The sequence below is a fragment of the Rhinopithecus bieti genome, unplaced genomic scaffold, assembly GCF_001698545.2.
Source record: "Rhinopithecus bieti isolate Rb0 unplaced genomic scaffold, ASM169854v2 scaffold_5719, whole genome shotgun sequence".
In the NCBI taxonomy this organism is placed as follows: Eukaryota; Metazoa; Chordata; class Mammalia; order Primates; family Cercopithecidae; genus Rhinopithecus; species Rhinopithecus bieti.
This window is the reverse complement of record NW_016804850.1, coordinates 113,961-134,681: the sequence shown is the minus strand read 5'-3', so window position 1 is coordinate 134,681 and position 20,721 is coordinate 113,961. Positions and strand designations below refer to the sequence as shown.

The 20,721-nt window shown below is 39.1% G+C and overlaps 1 protein-coding gene across 1 annotated transcript in view; it reads left to right on the top strand.

Moving 5' to 3' along the window:
- Window positions 1–9,545: 9,545 nt before the first annotated feature.
- The window catches only part of LOC108528728 (sushi, von Willebrand factor type A, EGF and pentraxin domain-containing protein 1-like), a 113,637-nt gene continuing 102,461 nt past the window's right edge, over window positions 9,546–20,721 (top strand). Inside the window, exon 1 of the mRNA XM_017870707.1 lies at window positions 9,546–11,682. Within this exon, the coding sequence (XP_017726196.1) occupies window positions 11,152–11,682 (531 nt within the window). The 5' untranslated portion in view covers window positions 9,546–11,151. The remainder of the gene's footprint in view (window positions 11,683–20,721) is intronic.

The following is a 20,721-nucleotide window of genomic DNA, read 5'->3' as shown; positions in this document are numbered from 1 at the left end:
CTTAATGGAGGACTTGTAAATCTAGGAGGATGGGGCAAAACCTCTTGGTCCTCATGTCATTTTGATGCCAGAAAAGAGGTCCCGATCCAGATCCCAAGAGAGGGTTCTTGGATCTCACACAGGAAGGAATTCAAAATTCAAGACACGTCACAGAGTGCAGTGAGAAGAGATAGTTTATTGAAAGTTACTCAGATGCACAATAGGGTGTCTTCAGAAAGCAAGAGGAGGAATGTGCCATCTGTTTTAAACCCTTCTCATATAGGGGTCTTATCTATGTAAAAGCTAAGCTACTTGTGTCTGCATGCAAGTGTGTAGTCATGACAAAATTTAGTACTTTGTTGAACTGATTGAAAGAAAGTTATTCATAGCATTTTAGTGCATAAGTATATCAAAGCATGACAATAACTATCTTAAAAACATATATTGTGCAGTATCAGGACATCTGGACATTCTGCTGTTGTAAGAGTTTGTCCTTGCAGGGATTACTGAACTGGTTCCTTAATGTAAACATGACAAAATTTAATGCTTTGTTGAGCTGACTGAAAGAACATTGTTCTTAGCATTTTAGTGCATAAGTACATCAAAGCATGGCTATAACTATCTTAAAAGCATATATTGTTATGCAATATCAGGACATCTGGACATTCTGCTCTTGTAAGAATTTGTCCTTGCAGGCATTACTGAACTGCTTCCTTACTGTAAACATCTTATGACTACCAGTGGTGACTGACAAGGAATGTCCTTGCTAGTTTTAAGATGGAATTGATTTTAAAATAGTTTCACCTTGACTTTCCTATGCTTCTGTTTTCCTATTTGATCCAGATGCAAGGACACTCACAGAAGTGTGCAGGAGAGCAGGATAATTCAAGCCCCAGCTTCAGGGGCAGAGGTCTGGAAAAGGGAGCCCCAGAAAACCAGAATGTAATGGGGGACATGTGGGGAGCAAAGGGCTTGGGAACTTCTGGGCTTACTCCTGAGCTGCTCATCCATGAATCTGATCTTGATTAGTAAGGGTATCTCAGATAGAATACTACCAATATCCCAGATTGACCAGTGAGGAGCTCACACACAGAAAAAACCTTAATAGTATTGCAGAAACTTTGAAACTTGAATTAACACTGGAATCAATACCCACAGAAGGTTGGTTACATCTTGTTATCTGAGCCTCTCCAGGTTAACTGTCAACTAAAACAAAATATCAGCCCTTTCTATAGGATTTAAAGAAGACCCAGAATCTCATAACATAATATTAAAATATTCAGGATATGATTAAATATTACTTGTCCTACCAAAAAAGGACAACTTGTATGGGAAAAGATGGCCCCAGATGAAAGATCTTAGAATTATATCATAAAAACTTTAAAACAGCTATCATATGACCCAACAAGCAATCATAAACACTCTTGAAACAAATGGAAAAATACAAAGTTTCATGCAAGAAACAGAAGCAATGAAGAAGGAAGTAAAAAATTTTAAACTGAAAAATATAATAACTGAAAATAAAACTTATTGAATTGGCTGAATAGTATATTTGAGATAACAAAGAAAACAGGAATACTATCAATCCAGAATTATATATCCAGCAAAAATGTCTTTCAGGAATTTAAATGGAATAAATACATTTTCAGATGAAAGAAAACTAAGAGGATTTGTTGCTAGTAGATTTGCTCTACAAATATTTACTAAGCAAGTAGAGGGAAACTTGGAAATTCAGGAGTTAAAGGTTAATATCAATGTCAATATCATTAGCCATTTGGGAAATGCAAATTAAAACCATGATGAGAGACCACTGCACACCTATTTGAATGGTTATATGTGTGTGTGTATACATATACATCTATGTATGTGTATGTGTGTGTATATATATATATATACACCTATGTATATCTGTATATATACACATATACACACACGCACACAGAATACCAAATACTGAATGGAATGCAGAGCAACTAGAACTCTCATACATTCCTACTATGAAGGAGACATGGTGCCTGCACCACTCAGGAAAACATTGTGGCAATTTCTTAGAATGAAACCACACTTTTAGCAAATAACCTAGTAATTTCACCTCTGGGTATTTACCCTAAGTAATTGAAAACATAAATTAACACAAAGGCCTATACACAAACACTTAGATAAGGTTACTATGCTGAGTGGAAAGCATCAGTCTCCAAAAATTACATACTGTTTAATTTCATTTACATGCCATTCTGGACAAGACAAAACTATGATGTTGAAGGAAAGATCAATGGTTGCTAGGGATTGGGGTGAGGTGAGGTGTAACTATAAAGGCAGTTTTTTAATCAGTGAAACTGTTCTGTATTCTGATTACAAAACAATCGGATCTGTGGTTACATAACCACAACCACAATTAGGATACAGAACAGTTCCTGATTTCATGGACCTCTACACACAAAAAATTCAATTCTACTGTATGATAATTTGCAAATGAAATTTGGCATGGTGGTTCACACCTGTAATCCCAGCACTTTGGGAGGCCAAGGTGAGCAGATCAACCAAGGTCAGGAGTTCGAGACCAGCCTGGCCAACATGGCAAAACCCTGTCTCTACTAAAAATACAAAAAAAAAATTAGCCAGGCATTGTGGTGGGTGCCTATTATCCCTGCTACTCAGGAGGCTGAGGCAGGAGAATCACATGAGCCTGGAAGGTGGAGGTTGCAGTGCGCCAAGATGATGCCACTGCACTCTAGCCTGTAACAGAGGATACTCTGTCTCAAAAAATAAATAAATAAATAAATAAATTTAAAAAAATAATCTCACAGGACTTATAAAACAAAAATACAATTTAAAAACACCCAAAATACCAAGTTATATGGGCAACAAATAGAATGATGAATGAAACAGTATCTCATGTCTCAATACTAACATTGAATGTAAATGGCCTAAATGCTCCACTTAAAAGATACAGAACTGCAGAATGGATAAGAAGTAACCAACCATCTGCTGCCTTCAAGAGACTCACCTAACCCATAAGGACTCACATAAACTTAAGGTAAAGGAGTAGAAAAAGACATTCCATGCAAATGAACATCAAAAGCAAGCAGGAGTAGCTATTCTCATTTCAGACAAAACAAACTTTAAAGCAACAACAGTTAAAAAGACAGAGGGACATTATATAACGACAAAAACCTTGTCCAACAGGAAAACATCACAATCTTAAATATATATACACCTAACACTGGAGCTCCCAAATTTTTAAAATAATTACTACTAGACACAAGAAATGAGATAGACCTCAATACGTTTTAGTGGGGGACTTCGATACTCCACTGACAGCACTAGACCGGTCATCAAGACAGAAAGTCAACAAAGAAACAATGAACTTAAACTATACCCTGGAACAAATGGGTTTAACAGATGTTTACTGAACATTCTACCCAATAACCACAGAATATACATTACATTCATCAACACATAGAATTTTCTCCAAGATGATAGCCCACAGGACAAGAATCAATAAATTTAAGAAAACTGAAATTACACCAAGTACTCTCTTAGATCACAGTGGAATAAAACTGGAAGTCAACTCCAAAAGGAATCTTCAAAACTATGCAAATATATGGAAATCAACCTGCTCCTGAATGATTATTGGCTCAACAATGTAATCAAGAAGGAAATTTAAAAATTCTTCAAACTGAATGATAATGGTGACACAACCTATCAAAACCTCTGAGATACAGCAAAGGCAATGTAAGAGGAAAGTTCATAGCCCTAAATGTGTACATCAAAAAGTTTGAAAGAGTAAAGACAATCTAAGTTCACACCTCAAGGAACCAGAGAAACAAGAACAAACCAAACCCAAACCCAGCAGAAGAAAAAAAATAGCCAAGATCAAAGCAGAACTAAATGAAATTGAAACAAACAAACAAAAAATACTAAAGATAAATGAAAGAAAAAGTGAAAAGATAAATAAAATTGATAGACCGTTAGTAACGTTAACCAGAAAAAGAAGAGAGGAAATCCAAATAAGCTCAATTAGAAATAGAATGGGAGATGTTACAACTGACACCACAGAAATATAAACGATCATTCGAGGCTACTGTGAACACCTTTACATGCGTAAACTAGAAAACCTAGAGGAGATAGATAAATTCCTGGAAAGATACAATCCTCCCAGATTAAATCAGGAAGAATTAGATACCCTGAAGAGACCAATAACAAGCAGCGAGATTGAAATGATAATAAAACAAATTACCAACAGAAAATGTTCAGGACCAGATGGATTCACAGTTGAATTCTACCAGACATTCAAAGAAGAATTGGTACCAATTGTATTGACAGTATTCCACATCTTGTGGAATACTGTCTCAGACAGAGACAGAGGGAATCCTCCATAAATCATTCTATGAAGCCAGTATCACCCTAATACCAAAACCAGGAAAGTACATAACAGAAAAGAAAACTACAGATCAATATCCCTGATGAACATAGATGCAAAAATCCTTAACAAAATACTGGTTAACTGAATCCAACAATGTATCAAAAATATAATCCACCATGATCAAGTAGGTTTCATATCAGGGATATAGGGATGGTTTAACATACACAAGTCAATAAATGTGATATGCCACATAAACAGAATTAAAACAAAATCACATGATCATCTCAACAGATGCAGAAAAATCATTTGACAAAATCCAGCATTGCCTTCATGATTAAAACCCTCAGCAAAATCAGCGTACAAAGGGATATACCTCAATGTAATAAAAACCATCTGTGACAAGCCCACAGCCAACATAATACTGAATGGGGAAAAGTTGCAAGCATTCCCTCTGCGAACTAGAATAAGACAAGGATGCCCACTCTCATCACTTCTATTCAACATATTACTGGATGTCCTAGCCAGAGCAATTAGACAAGAGAAAGAAATAAAGGGCATCCAAATCAGTAAAGAGGAAGTTAAAGTGTTGCTGTTTGCTGATGATATGATCCTATACCTAGAAAACCCTCAAGATTTCTCCAAAAAACTCCTAGAACTGATAAATGAATTCAGCAAAACTTCAGGATACAAAATTAATGTACACAAATGAGTAACTCTCCTATATATCGACAGCAACCAAGATGAGAATCAAATCAAGAACTCAACCCCTTTTACAATAGCTGCAAAAACAAACAAACAAAAAACTTAGGAATATACCTAACCAAGGAGGTGAAAGACCTCTACAAGGAAAACTATAAAATACTGCTGAGAGAAATCATAGACAACACAAACAAATGGAAATGGAAACACATCCCTTGCTCATGGATGGGTAGAATCAATATTGTGAAAATGACCACACTGCCAAAAGCAATCTACAAATTCAGTGCAATTCCCATCAAAATACCACCATCATCCTTCAAAGAATTAGAAAAACAAAAAAAATTCTAAAATTCATATGGAACCAAAAAGGAGCCTGCATAACCAAAGCAAGACTAAGCAAAAAGAACAAATCTGTAGGCATCACATTACCTGATTTCAAACTATACTATAAGGCCATAGTCACCAAAATAGCATCGTACTGGTATAAAAAATACACATAGACCAATGGAACAGAATAGTGAACCCAAAATAGATCCAAGTACTTACAGCCAACNCTAAGCAAAAAGAACAAATCTGTAGGCATCACATTACCTGATTTCAAACTATACTATAAGGCCATAGTCACCAAAATAGCATCGTACTGGTATAAAAAATACACATAGACCAATGGAACAGAATAGTGAACCCAAAAATAGATCCAAGTACTTACAGCCAACTGATCTTTGACAAAGCAAATAAAAACCTAAAGTGGGGAAAGGACACCCTATTCAACAAATGGTGCTGGGATAATTGGCTAGCCACATGTAGGAGAATGAAACTGGATCCTCATCTCTCACCTTATACAAAAATCAACTCAAGATGGATTAAGGACTTAAATCTAAGACCTGAAACCATAAAAATTCTAGAAGATAACATTGGAAAAACCCTTCTACACATTGGTTTAGGCAAGAGTTTCATGACCAAGCACCCAAAAACAAATGCAAGAAATACAAATACAAATAAATATTAATACGAACAAATAGCTGGGACTTAATTGAACTAAAGTGCTATTGCATGGCAACATAAACAGGGGAGTAAACAGACAACCCACAGAGCGGAAGAAAATCTTCACAATCTATACATCTGACAAAGGACTAATATCTAAAATGACCCCAAACAAATCAGCAAGAAAGAAAAAAACAATCCCATAAAAAATGGGCTAAGGACATGAATAAACAATTCTCAAAAGAAGATATGCAAATGGCCAATGAACATATAAAAACATGCTCAACATCACTAATGATCAGGGAAATGCAAGTCAAAACCACAATGAGATACCACCTTACTCCCGCAAGAATAGTCACAATAAAAAAATAATAGATGTTAAGGTGGATGTGGTAAACAGGGAACACTTCTACACTGCTAGTGGGATTGTAAACTAGTACAACTACTATGGAAAACAGTGTGGCAATTCCATAAAGAACTAAAAGTAGAACTACCATTTGATCCAGCAATCCCACTACTGGGTGGGAAAAGAAAGAGGATACCTGCACAGGCATGTTTATAGCAGAGGAAAAGAGGAAAAGAAAGAGATACCTGCACAGGCATGTTTATAGCAGCACAATTTGCAATTGCAAAAATGTGGAACCAGCCCAAATGCCCATTAATCAATGAGTGGATAAGAAACTGTGAATGATGAAATACTACTCAGACATAAAAAGGAATAAACTAATGGCATTCGCAGCAACCTGGATGGGATTGGAGACTATTATTCTAAGTGAAGTAACTCAGGAATGGAAAAACCAAACATCGTATGTTCTCACTCATAAGCGGGAGCTAAGCCGTGAGGATGCAGAGGCATAAGAATGACACAATGGACTTTTGGGACTCAGGGGGAAAAGGTGGGAAGGGGCTGAGGGATTAAAGACTACAAATTGGGCTCAGTGTATACTGCTTAGATGATGGGTGCATCAAAATCTCACACATCATCACTAAAGAACTTACCTGTTCCCCAAAAAACCGATTTTTAAAAAGGAAAAAATATAGAGTGGCAGATGTTCCCAACGTCTGTATGTGAGAGAATGTCTTTGTTAAATTCACGGCAGAAAGATATTCTTATAAATACAGTCATAAATAATGCAGTCACAAGGTGGCATCTTCCTCCTATCTTCACTGCCTGCCACTGTGATTCACTGACACTGTGTTATAGTTTTGTTTTTAAAACAAAACAAAACAAAACAAAACATGACAACTAGCACGCATGGAAACAGACATTTTTCCTGCCTCTGCTCCCATGACTGGACTTGATGCTTGGTATATCTCAGGTGGATCTTTGCCAGCACCACTCTCTGCTCTCTTTTTCCGTCCCTCTTCCATCTTTCCCCAAATGCACATTGCAACTTATCTGTTCACGGTATCTGCTTCAATGTAGAAAGATGGGTGCTGTGAAGTGAGGGTATAGCTGGTGTCCTCAACTAAAGCAGAGGTCCCAATGGGTATACAGGATTGAGGTTCCATTCCTGATTGAACAAAATGTGGGACTCTGAATCACAGTTACGTGGTGAGAAGAATATAATGCATGCCTCTTGCCCTAGTCCACCAACACACTTTTTTTTTTCCCCCAGAAGTCTTTATTTCATGAGATGAAGTCAGGATAGGTTTTTTTGCACTTCAGGTCCATGTTGTCATTTCTATACCTTTAAGTTGCTTTTTCTTTTTCTTTCTTTCTTTTTTTTTTTTTTTTTTTTTTTTTTTTTTTTTTTTTTTTTTTTTTTTTTTTTTTTTTTTTTTTTGAGTCAGAGTTTCACTCTGTCGCCCAGGCAGGAGTGCAGTAGTGCGATCTCGGCTCACTGCAACCACCACCTCCTGGGTTCAAGTGATCATCCTGTCTCAGACTCCCGAGTAGCTGGAACTTCAGGCATGTGTCACCATGTCCAGCTATTTTTTTTTTTTTTTTTTTTTTTTTTTTTTTTTTGTATTTTTAGTAGAGACAGGGTTTCACCATGTTGGTCAGGCTGGTGTCGAACTCCTGATCTCAAATGATCCACCTGCCTCAGCCTCCCAAAATGCTGGGATTATAAGCGTGAGCCACTGTGCCCAGCCTTTCTAATCTTAATTTTTAGTCTAACAAGTTTTTATCATCTTCTGCATCTATTACTGTGGTATAGGCCCGAGTTTCTCAACCTCACCACTATTGTCATTTGGGGCTAGATGATTCTTTGTTGTGGGGGCTGCTAGTGCATTGTAGGAGGTTTAGTTGCATCCCTTACCCCTATACACTAGATGCCAGTAGTACTGCCCCATCCGCCAAATGTCTCCAGACATTGCCTAAGGTTCCTGGGAGTGAGACGTGCAAATCCCTCCTTCTGGGAACCACTGCTTTAGACTAGAGAGTAGAAGGGACTACAGAGCACTGGGGAGCAGTGGCAAGAGTTGGAGCAGCAGTCTTAATAACACTCAGGCAGGACTTCTCTGACTGATGTGTCCCCACTCTCTTACCATGAGGATAAGTAACAGAGGCCCGACTGTTCATTCCATTGGAGGTACACAATGCCAGAGTGCTGTTCTTAGGCGTTCACCCTTAGAGCATGTGTCAGAATTATCCACAGAGCTTTGAATGTGCCTAGACCTATGGCAGACCTCTCAAAATACTATTAATTTGAGTTTGTGGGGTAAAAGTCTTTCTCAGGTTATAAACCTGAAGAAGAGACTAAATGTGGCATACAAAGAGAAGCCAAAGTGAGAAAAAAATTCAAGACCTATTTTAATTTCCTTTTCCAAGCCTTTTGAGACCAGCTCTACCCTCTGCCCTTTCCCTAGTTTAGTTACACGAACAAAGAAACCCCTTTTTGTTTAAATGAGGAGACATTGGGTGCCACTTACTTGTAGCAAGAGTTCTAAAGCAATTGCATACCTCCTTGGTTTGTGCGGGGAACACAGGAGATGGCACACATTGCAGATGCTACGGTGCTTTGCACATAAAGGGCTTCATGATGCGTTTTAAAAAACACAGAGTAGACGAAATTTGGAAAACCATTCTCTTTTTTAAAAAAAAAGTCCCAACTCAAATGAGGTCTTACTCATTTCCCAGGAAGAATGAGCTCTTTCTCCTCCTTGCTCCTCCTTCTCTGCTTTTGCAATCATCCTACTGCTTTGCAATTGTTTGCAAATCTATGTTCTTTTCTAATGTTCTTTTAACTTCTGGAGGACTGGAACCCAGTCTTTTTCACCTTGAAATCCTCAGTATCTTACATGCTGGGACATAGTAGGTGGTCAATAAAGTATTGTTAGGAAAATAATTTGAAGAACATTCATGATTAAAGGTGGCAATAAGAGCAACCAGCCAGCATTTATTGAGTACGTCCTATGTTCCAAGCATTGTCCTAAGAATTTTACTTTTTTATGACTTAATCCTTATGACAGCCCTTAATATGTTACCGTTATTACTCCATTTTACAAATGAACAAACTGAGTCAAGGCTATACAACTAGTAAATGGCAGAGTCATGATTTCACCCAGGAAAGCTGATGCCAGAGCCCTAACGGTATTAACCAATGCATTGTGATGCTTGTCACTGAAAGTATTTTGGTAAGTACAGATGGAGTTAAATCTTTCACTGTTAGAAACAGAGGAAACTGAGATCACTGAATTCCATCATGAAATAGATACTGATGCTGAGCCAAGGATTGGAAGTGACTCAGTTCAGGTGGTTTACATAACTGTAGGCTTATCTACACAGGATTCCTGACTCCTAGCTGAAATCTTTTAACCAAAGGTCCCACCCTCATGTAAAGTGCACCTTTTCTTTACCCGTGCGCTATCCCCTTTGGGGGTCCTGCTTTGGAAAAACCACCCCAGGCAGCAACTTGTTTCAAAGCAGATATATGCCAGGTATCATTCAAAGCCAGGTCAATCTTATCTGTTGAAATAAGAGCACATGACAGGGGTTTGGGGACCCCCTACTCATGCTTCAGATTTCAGCACAAACTTTCCGTCCTCAGAGAAGGCTTCTCCGGCCTCTCCAAGGTCAAGTCTGTCTACCTAAACTCTCCTTTATTTAGCACGGTCAGTTGTCATTACATATATTTTGTATGTTAATATCTGGTTAATGGTCACCTGACTTGTTACCCTTTAAGTTCCTTGAGGATAGAATCCGTGTCAATTTTTGTTCCTTGTATTTACAGTGCCTCACATAGCTCCTGGCACACAATGGGCATTCAAAAAGTATTTGTTAATATCAGGAAAGAATGAATAAACGCACGACTGAAGCACCATGACAAATCATTCCTATGGAATGCATAAGGTTAGATGCAACCCCTTTATGGTGTGATCTCAGGGGGCCCTTAAGGGTCTGCACGCTCACACACACCACTGATTAGAAATCCCCATCAGGAAAATTGTACAATCATCTATTTGGTGAGGGCTTTGGGACACTGAATGGGGGAAAAGAAACACAAAAGGTGAGCAAGCAGTTTTCAAAGGATGCTTTCAACTCCCTGGCCAGCCCGCGTCTATGTTTTCGTCTACAAAGTGTTTCCAATTACTGTGGCACTCTCGGTATCTGGATCCATCTCCAGTGAATTCCTCTGCAGCTCCTGCCAGACATATGGGATCAATCAGGGCTTCGGCGCTGGTGCGCTTGCTGCGGGAATGTTGACAGCCTGACAGACGCGGGGTTCTGGTGTCATGGAATCTCCGAGCCTTTGGCTTGATCCCGGGAGGAGAATGAGAGGGGGAGGAGGGAGATAGAGTCAGAGATACAGAAAGGAGACAGGAGCGGGGAGAGGGAGAGAGGGAGAGAAGGAGGGAAGCGGGAGATTTTTCTTGACTGCCCCCTTTCCTTCAAACATTTTATAGGCTTCAGGGAGAGAGAGGAGGAGGAGAGAGGGAAGAAAAAAAGAGGACAGCGAGAGGGGTAGAGAGCGCGCGCCGTTCCCTCCGGAGTTTCCGAGCTGCTGAGGAGTCTGGATTGTGTCTGTCCCCAGTGTCAGATGAAAGGGCGCTGAGGATCTTGGCTGCTGCCCCGCGCCCCGCTCCGCGCACGCCCCTCTGCGAGTCGGGCCGCAGGGCGCCTCTTCCCGCCCGAGCCGCCGCCTGCGCTCCGGGGCAGCCGCTCTGTCTCCAGCGCGATGTGGCCTCGCCTGGCCTTTTGTTGCTGGGGTCTGGCGCTCGTTTCGGGCTGGGCGACCTTTCAGCAGATGTCCCCGTCGCGCAATTTCAGCTTCCGTCTCTTCCCCGAGACCGCGCCGGGGGCCCCCGGGAGTCTCCCCGCGCCGCCGGCTCCTGGCGACGAAGCGGCGGGGAGCAGAGTGGAGCGGCTGGGCCAGGCGTTCAGGCGACGCGTGCGGCGGCTGCGGGAGCTCAGCGAGCGCCTGGAGCTCGTCTTCCTGGTGGATGATTCGTCCAGCGTGGGCGAAGTCAACTTCCGCAGCGAGCTCATGTTCGTCCGCAAGCTGCTGTCCGACTTCCCCGTGGTGCCCACGGCCACGCGCGTGGCCATCGTGACCTTCTCGTCCAAGAACTACGTGGTGCCGCGCGTCGATTACATCTCCACCCGCCGCGCGCGCCAGCACAAGTGCGCGCTGCTCCTCCAAGAGATCCCTGCCATCTCCTACCGGGGTGGCGGCACCTACACCAAGGGCGCCTTCCAGCAAGCCGCGGTAAGGTGCCCGCCCCTCCCGGTCCCGGCCCTAGTCCCCGGGCCCTTCCCACTCACCGCTGCCTGCCCGTTTCTAACCCGGGGTTCAGTCCTGGGCAAGGCATAACCTCCCCAAGTCAGGCGTCCCCATCCACAAAACCAGAGTCATAGCTACCCCCCTGTTATTACTGTGGGGACTCCAATGGGATAATGGATTTTAAAACGCTTAGAGAGATGTCAGGCTCCTTAAATAGTCGGCTTTGAGGACCTGTTAGGAAGGGATCCTTGAGACGCTAATCACATTCACATTTGTAGGAGCAGAGGCATCCAAGCTGAAACAGGTGAGTATGGTTTACAAAGTGTTTCTAAAGGTAGGACACGGAGTGATCTGAGCGTAACCCCAATTCTTTTTAAAGTTACGTTATGCTTTCAATGTAAGATTCTTGCCCTTCCTATTTTTGCTCCAATCCTTTATTAGATTTTAACATCTGGAAGAGGAAGTCAGTTTGGGATGTCGGACTTTTATAAAATGTGTCTGTTTTTCTGGTTACAAATTAATCCATATTCAGTGGGGAAAAAAGGAACATATAGAAAGTCTAACACATAATAACAAACCAGTGTTTGTAGAATGAATTAAACAAAAAGGAGGAAAATGGAAAAAAGAAAAACCTAAAATTTCATCATTTTAAAAAAAGCCACTGTTTGCAGGTTGTTGAACAGTTGCCCAGTATGTACATCCATTCATACTTTTAACCAAATTGGTATCTTGCTGTTTTGTAGCCTACATTTTTCATTTGTTATATCCTAATTAAAATGTTCTACATTCGCTGCATACTATTCCACTGCATGCAACAATCACCTATTGTTGGACACTTAGGATTTTTCCTTACTAAGTTATCGTGAACATAAACATTTGTGGACTCCTTTGTTTACATCTTTAGGAAAAATTTCTATAAGAGTTCCCGAACTAAAGGTTAGGAACATTTGTAACTTCTTGATACATATTGTCCATTTCTCCCTTGGAGGGTTGTATAAATTTATATTCTCATCAGCAGAGTATATCAGCAGTAAATTTGTCACATATTCGCCAATATCATATACTATTTTTTTAGTATCTTTGTCAATTTAAGATGTGATAGAGGCATCATTTTAGCAAATACACATTTTTTATTTTTGAGGATGAACATTTTCCAGTACATCTACTGGACATTTGTATTTTGTCCTTTGATAATTACCATAGTTTTTGCCCATTTTGCCATTATAGTGCACATTGGCTTATTTTTTTCTTATTGATTTGCCAAAGCTCTTTATATATGAGGCTAGTAATTCTTTTGTGTATATGCTGCAAATGTTTTTCCAGTTTACTGCCTTTTATTTTTGTTTATGGAAATGTTGTTAGATGAATGGTTTACATTTTTATACACTCAAATCTATCAAACATTTTCCTTAAGATCCTATATTCATAGTTTTAGAATAACTCTCTCTTTTCCCAAATCAGAGAAATAGTTTTCCATGTAGCAACTTAATCCATCTGGAATTTATTTTTGTGTATGGTATGGCAAAGAGGTCTAATTTAATTTTAAAAAATAAATAGTTACCCAGTTGTTCCAGCACTACTTGCTTAATAGCGTTTTCCAATTTAACTGAATGTCACGTTTTTCATGTGGTAAATGCTTATGGGTATTTGATCTCTTCCTGGCTTTCTATTTCCTCCCATTTTTTATGTCATTTGTATCATTGCCAAAATGATTTAACTATTGTAACTTTACAACATATTTAAATATCTGGTAGTGCAAATTCTCCTTTTAAACATGTATTCTTTTCTAGTTAATACCCACTTATTATTTAATATGAATTTTAAATTCATTTTACATATTACCAATGAAGTCAGTAAGGATTTTGATTTCAATATAGAAAATATTGAATTAACTTGGGGATTATTTATATTTTATAGTAATAATTCTTCCATTTCAAAAGTGTAAGACCTTATAGTTTCTCAAAGTCTTAGAATAGCCTTCTCATTTCCCAAATCAGAGAAATCATTTTCTATTTAACAGATTAATCCATCTGGAACTTACTTTTGTGCATAGTATGACAAAGATGTCTAATTTTATTTTTCAAATAGATTAGCAGTTGACCCAGCACTATTTGATTCATATAATTTGCTTAATAGCATTTATGCGTATTCTTTATACATATACATTTATGCATAATCCTTAACAAAGTTGTAGATTTTTAGAAATTAAGTCCTGTATGTATTTTCATATTTATATATAAATATATTCTGTTCAATATTACTGTCATGAATAGCATCTTTTAAAATTAAATTTCACACAACTTTTCTTGATGTATAGAAACTTTGATTTTTAAAAATATGCCTTCTATGTTTGGATTCTTGTTGAAGCCTCTTTGATTCCTTTTTTCTCTTTTTATATACATTTTATTTTGCTGATAATAAATGTTTATTGTAGAAAATAAAATAATCAGGAAAACTATTTCCTGGAAATACACTGTCATAGTTTGGTACATAGCTTCCTTGACTTTATTCAGTTGTCTAGGTAACAGACATGTTTTCATGCATATATTATGCGTAAATTATGTTTACCCGGAAAAAAGGATTCAATTGTACATCCTCTTGTAATTTGACTTTGTATTCCCACCATATATTTCAGTCTTCTTTCCAAAATAAGGAACATATTTCTACTATCATTATTTTTCATGGTCATACAGTTTTCCACTGTAGAATGTGCTTTCATGTGTGTGTGTGTGTGAGAGAGAGAAAGAGAGAGAGAGTGAGAGAGAGAGAGAGAGAGAGAGAGAGAGAGAGAGAGAGACTACCTATTATTATATATTTAGGCTGTTACAAACATTGTATAACTAAATCTTTGCCCATATCTCTAATCATTTCCTTAATGCAAATTCTTGAAGTGCCATTATTGCACCAAAGAATATTCATGTTTTTAAGGCATTTAATACATGTGTCAAGTTGCTCTGCAGAAAATGGTGCCAACCTGCCCTCCACATACAGTGACAGTGTCAGGACCTGGGGTGCAGACCAGCCAGTGCAGGCTAATATCATTTGAAGATTCCACCCCTAACCCCCCAACTTTCTAAGTGAGAAATGGAGTCCCATTTTAAATTGCATTTCCCTATTGGTGAGGCTGAATATTGAAAAAAGATGTTTTTGTCCACATATAGCTCCTTTTTTTGAATACCCATTAAGATATTTGAGGATTATTATCCAGTTTTTAACTGGGGATGGCTCTCTTTCTTATTGATTTGCAAATGCTCTTTAAATCTTAATAGTATTAACCCTGAGCTGTCAGTGACCTAAGTATGTGGCAAATATTTTTTCTCTGTGCTTTAATTTTGTTTAAGGTGATAGCAACAAATGTTTTGTTAGTCTGTTGGATCTATTTTTCTTTTCATTTGTGCTGTTTTCATTGTTTATGAAGGTTTAAAGACTTTTGCCTTTAAGAGATGAAATAGCTACCCTAAAAATGCTCTCTGTGTGTTGAAGCAGTCACGCCATGCAGAGTATAGTTTTGTAGCTCTTGTTCCCTGTTGGACCTGGTCTCTGCTCTAAATACTCATGAGGTCCTGATGGCTGGCCTTATTCCTAATGCCATGGTCTCCTCCATCAAGGAAGAACCCTGCTGCATCAGGGAAAAACCTGCCAGGTACCAGCTCCTCTGTTTGGCTTGGCCAGACTTGCCCGGGGCCTCTGAGAATGTTGATCCAAAACAGTAAAATGGGTAATGAGTCGAGTACACAGTGCTCCCCTCAAGACCTACTCTGTCTTTAGCTTTCCCCTTCCAAGCACTACATCCTGTCTTGGAAAGTGAAATTGCCAACAAGGTTCCCAGTGCTGCTCTTCAGCCTGGATCCATTTTTAATCTAACAAGCAGGGATTTCTCAAAAGTTTGTATTAGCTGGTCTTCCCTTTGACTTCATTTTTATTTTTATTTTTTCTCATTTTGGTTGGGCTATGAGAAGGTACAAAAGAAGGTCAGCTGGCTCAGTCCCTGTCTAAACTGGAAGCTTAGGTGTCTTCATTATAACTTTTCCAAGCCTCTGATGAGCATTCTTAGATATAACTAAAATAAAAGATTTAGAGAAAATTGGTAGAAGACGACCAATGTTTAGAAATGGTGTTGGTTGAGGCTTGAATTTTTGCATAGGGATCAGGCAGAAGCATTTAGCGACCGAGTTAGTTTGAAAATGGTAAGCTGTCTTGTGTGGGTTTTGACCTGAAACTTTGTACATTTCATCATGGAAATGACATCATTCGTCAGATTCCCGCATGTGTGCAGAATGGTAATATTATAACAGATTGTGACCTAGTCTTTGTGTGAAATTGAAAATCACAGGGATATTTTGAGTTTATTAATTACTCCCTGGAAAAATTAGTTTTTCAAACCTTTTCTATTTGAAACTGAATGCTCACACAACTGTGCACTGACACAATCACAGGCAAACACATAAACATGTATGGTGCATAGGCACACCTTGCAAGCACACAGTTACCCCTCAGTCAGACATCTTATTCCTCTTATGGAAAAACTGTGAGATGTAGAATTTTCTTTAACAACATGAAACTTGCTGTTATTTCTCAGCAGATGGGACTGACCAGACAAAAAGGATAACAGTGTTGCTTCACTGTTTAAATGATCATTATTTGGTGTCAGAATTGGACAACACGAGGGGTAGTATATGAATGGGTAGTCACGATTATCACACCTGATTTGAATGGGTAAAATGCAGTGTAGACATTTCCTCTTCAGACACTACCCCATAGCACTCTTCAAAGAGCACAAGGACGAAAGCAGTGAATTCTGTAATTAGTACACAATCAACAGCCTGGGGGAAAGTTTAGCACCTTGAACTTAATTACATGAAATCCTTTTACAGAATTCATAAAAAGCTCTTCAGCTGTTTGTTCCAGGGGAGTAATTACCTCATAACGACCTTCTTCTTGGTTTTTCTTCCTGCCATGTGTTTATAACTTACCTTTCCTAAAGCGAATATGTTTGGATTGGCCCCGCTGTGAATGCCAGGCTCTTCTTAATCCTGCATATTTCACATCAAAATAAAACCAGAGCCCCTCATTTTCCACTTCGCTTTTGCTAAAGATCCGTTAAACAAACATAGCATGAAGCTTCCTTTGGAAAAAAAAAAAAATCTGCTTTCCTCATTGTTCCAGAATTCCAGAAATGTGATCCTCTGGTGGAGAATGTGCTGCCTCGCCAAACATCCAAGCTTTAGATGGTCGGAGGACTGGGAATATATGGGCGGAAGTGCTTCCTAGCTCAGGGAAAGAGCTTCATCCATGATGTGTCCACACTGGTAGATATTCACACCTTTCCCTAGAGAGTAATCTTCTCTCCCAGGCTTATGGGAAGAAAGTGTCTCCTTTTATGTTTTCTAACAAACCCTGAAGATCTGTGAGATGCCACTAGGGTTTGTTCATACAATAGGCTGATAATAGCCTTTGTATGTTTTGCAGTGGTCTCTCTGATGGCCCCAGTGCTGAAGCAATAAACAAAGTTTGGGTTCTTCTTTTCTACAGGAAGGGGTGGGGGCACTTACATAATCTGCAGTGGACTCAGTTGTTCCACACTCAGAGGATAGTTTTAACATCAAGAATCGCTCACTGTTGGAGCAGCTAAGTTCTTTATGCTGAAAAGATATATTTCCAAATGTACGTCTGGAAATGTTCTCTCTTTTGTGCTTCTAAGCTTTTGAACAATTCTCAAATCATCTCTAGTATTACATAGGAATCTCTTTTTCAACCTTATCAGAATTTTAGAAGTATAAATGGAATGAAATGGAATGGAATGGAATGAATGAATATTGAATAAATAAATCCTCAGTACCTACAACAATTCCAGACCTCACATGTATTTCCCAGGCAAAAAAGTAGTACTCATTTTTTGGTTTTTTGGGGTTTTTTTTTTTGAGAGAGAGAGAGGGTCTCCCTCTGTCACCCAGGTTGGAGTGCAGTGGTGCCATCTCGGCGTCACACCTGGCTAAATTTTGTATTTTTAGTAAAGATGAGGTTTTGCCATGTATTCCAAGCTGGTATCGAACTCCTGGGCTCAAGTGATATGCCCACCTCGACCTCCCGAAGTGCTGGGATTACAGGTGTGCGTCTCTGTGCCTGGCCTAAAATTTTTAATTTCAAGAGAGAGTGAATAATTCTTAAATGTCAAATTCAAATTTCTTCTTAATCTTGCATTATGCATATTTTATTTATTAGTTTTGTTATTTCCTGCATATAGGACACTGGTATGTAATAAGAATGTGTACCTACTGCTACGGCTAAAGGCACTTATTATTATTGGCTGCCAGTATTATATTCTGTTTGGTTGAAATATATCATGAAAATGCTTGGTCAAAGACTGTGAATGCTTAGACACGTGGAAAGAGCCAACTGCTTTGTCCTCCCTCACAGCTGTGGCCAAAGGGTAGGAAAATTCTCCACCAATGACCTAATGATACAAATGTGCATAGAGAGAATTTCTCTTAACAATGACCATAATTACACACAAATCACGTAGCTAAGTAATTGCCAAAGACAGTCTATCCAGTCTTCTGATTTATCACCTGGTCTTTTTGTAACCACTCTTTCTCTATATCTTACTATATTACATCTGGAGGTAGGTATCAAAAGCTAGGGAGAAGTAGGGGATTCCATGTCCAGGGTTGCTAAACTGTTACACAAGACATGAAGCCAAACAGTGTAACCCAGAGAACGTAAACCATGGCTGTAAAGTCATATTCATTCCAAGGGTGCATTTCACTTGGCGTGTATGTGTGTGTGTGTGTGTGTGTGTGTGTGTGTGTGTGTGTGTGTCTAATTTAATCACACATTTTAAAATCAGGAGATAGCATGTTTTCAAAACTCTGGCTTTTTGGCTGACTCTTAGCAAATTGTAGCAATTCTGGGTGTGTATTTTTTCAGCTCATTGGAGTCCCCACCTTGGCACTTGGAGTTTCATTTTGTGGTCCTTGATTGCTATTTCATGGCCTGACATGGAACAATCAATGGCAGAGGTTGAGGTGGTGTTAACCCCCTAAATGATATAAACTAGAATGAATGAAGTGGCTAGGAGTAACTTAGCTGGATCTAATAGAAAATCTGAGGTACCACTAGCTTAAACATGATGGACATTTATTTCTTTCTCAAATTAAGTCTTGAGTAGAAAATTCAGAGGGAAAATGACAGGTCTGAAAAGTCTTCTGGGATCCAGTTCCCTCTTTTCAGCTCTGCTCCATCATCTTCAGGTCACCTCATGGTCTCAGATGGCTACTGGAGCTCCTACCATCAGGGACTCATTCCAAATGCCAAGAAGGAGAAAAGGACAGAGACAGTCACAATCTTACGGAGACTCTGTGGCAGTCTGTGCAGTACTTCCACGTAGATCTCATTGGGGAACACTTGGTTTCATGCTTACCCTTAGTTTTATGGAGCTTTATTGCTGAAAAAGAAGGAAAATGTGGATGCTAAGCTTGGCTAGGCATGGTGGCTCATGCCTATAATCCCAGCACTTTGGGAGGCTGAGGCAGGTTGATCACCTGAGGTCAAGACCAGCCTGGCCAACATGGTGAAACCCCATCTCTACTAAAACTACAAAAATTAGCCAGGAGTGGCGGTGCACACCTGTAATCCCAGCTACTTGGGAGGCAGAGGCAGAAGAATCGCTTGAATCCAGGAGGCAGAGGTTGCAGTTAGCTGAGATTGCACCACAGTACTTCAGCCTGCACGACAGATGAAGACTGCTACACATACACACACACGCATACGCACACGTAACAGAAACTTTTTATCTTAGTTTCCCAGAAGTCAGAAGCTTCTAAATAATATGAAATTCACTCACAAATAAAAGATGATACTGATAGAGACAGGGAAAATTGTATTCTACAAAATAAAATTAATACTTTAATGTTAGTTTGATAAATACAAATGAACATTTCTCAGGAAGACATGGTTCTTCTTCAGCTTTTCTCTAGTAAGCTGCCAGGTGAAGGCATGTCTACATTGAAAGGAATTTCCTGTTATGGATTGTCTCTGCATTTCCCATATATTTTAAAGACTGTTCTCTAAATCTCTCCGGGCCATATGAAGACTGGATTTCCGGCATAGAGTCAGAGTTCGCTTCCATACAGTAACCTGCTTCGGTTTAGAGGTCAGCTGTGGATAGGAAAAACTCTGTGAAAGTTGTTGTTTAGCATGAATGTTGTTACAATGCTTCGCTTGAAATGAATGATAGCACTCAGAAAATGTAATATGTGAACCATCCGTAGATGCATTTTCCCTTATCCATCTATATGAAAAGATTTTTAAAGTATTCATCTTCTCCACTATATGTCTTTCTCATGGGGTCATTCAAGAAGTTAATAGTTTATTTCTGTAAAGGGTGAAGCAATAAAGATTTTCAAGTTCAGAGCACATAGTTATTTCATAGATGCACTAAATGTGTAAGCTGTAAACTTGAAGATAGATTCTAATTACTACATTTATTGAAATAGTGATAACTACCTTGTTTTGTGTGAATAAATGTAATTTGAAATTAATTAAGGAAAAATTTAATTCCTACAGGATAAATAGAGAAAAAAATTTAAGGGAGTTCTTAGTAGGACTTATTACATAATTGAGTCATTTACTAAGAAAAAGTAATAACACCAAGTTAAGTATTTTTCCAGTTGTAAGCTGCTGCCAGAGTATATAAAGTATATTTTGAGGACATGAGTTTGATTAACTGTTTTCTTAATTTCTCTGAAACAGTCCCAATAGCCTCAATCTTTTTTTATTTATTTTTTTTTTGAGACTGAGTTTCACTCTTGTTGCCCAGGCTGGAATGCAGTGGTGCAATCTTGGCTCACCACAACTCCACCTCCTGGATTCAAGTGATCCTTCTGGCTCAGCCTCCCAAGTAACTGGGATCACAGGCATGTACCACCACACTTGGCTAATTTTGTATTTTTAGTAGAGATGGGGTTTCTCCTTGTTGGCCAGGCTGGTCTCAAACTCCCGACCTCAGGTGATCTGCCCACCTCG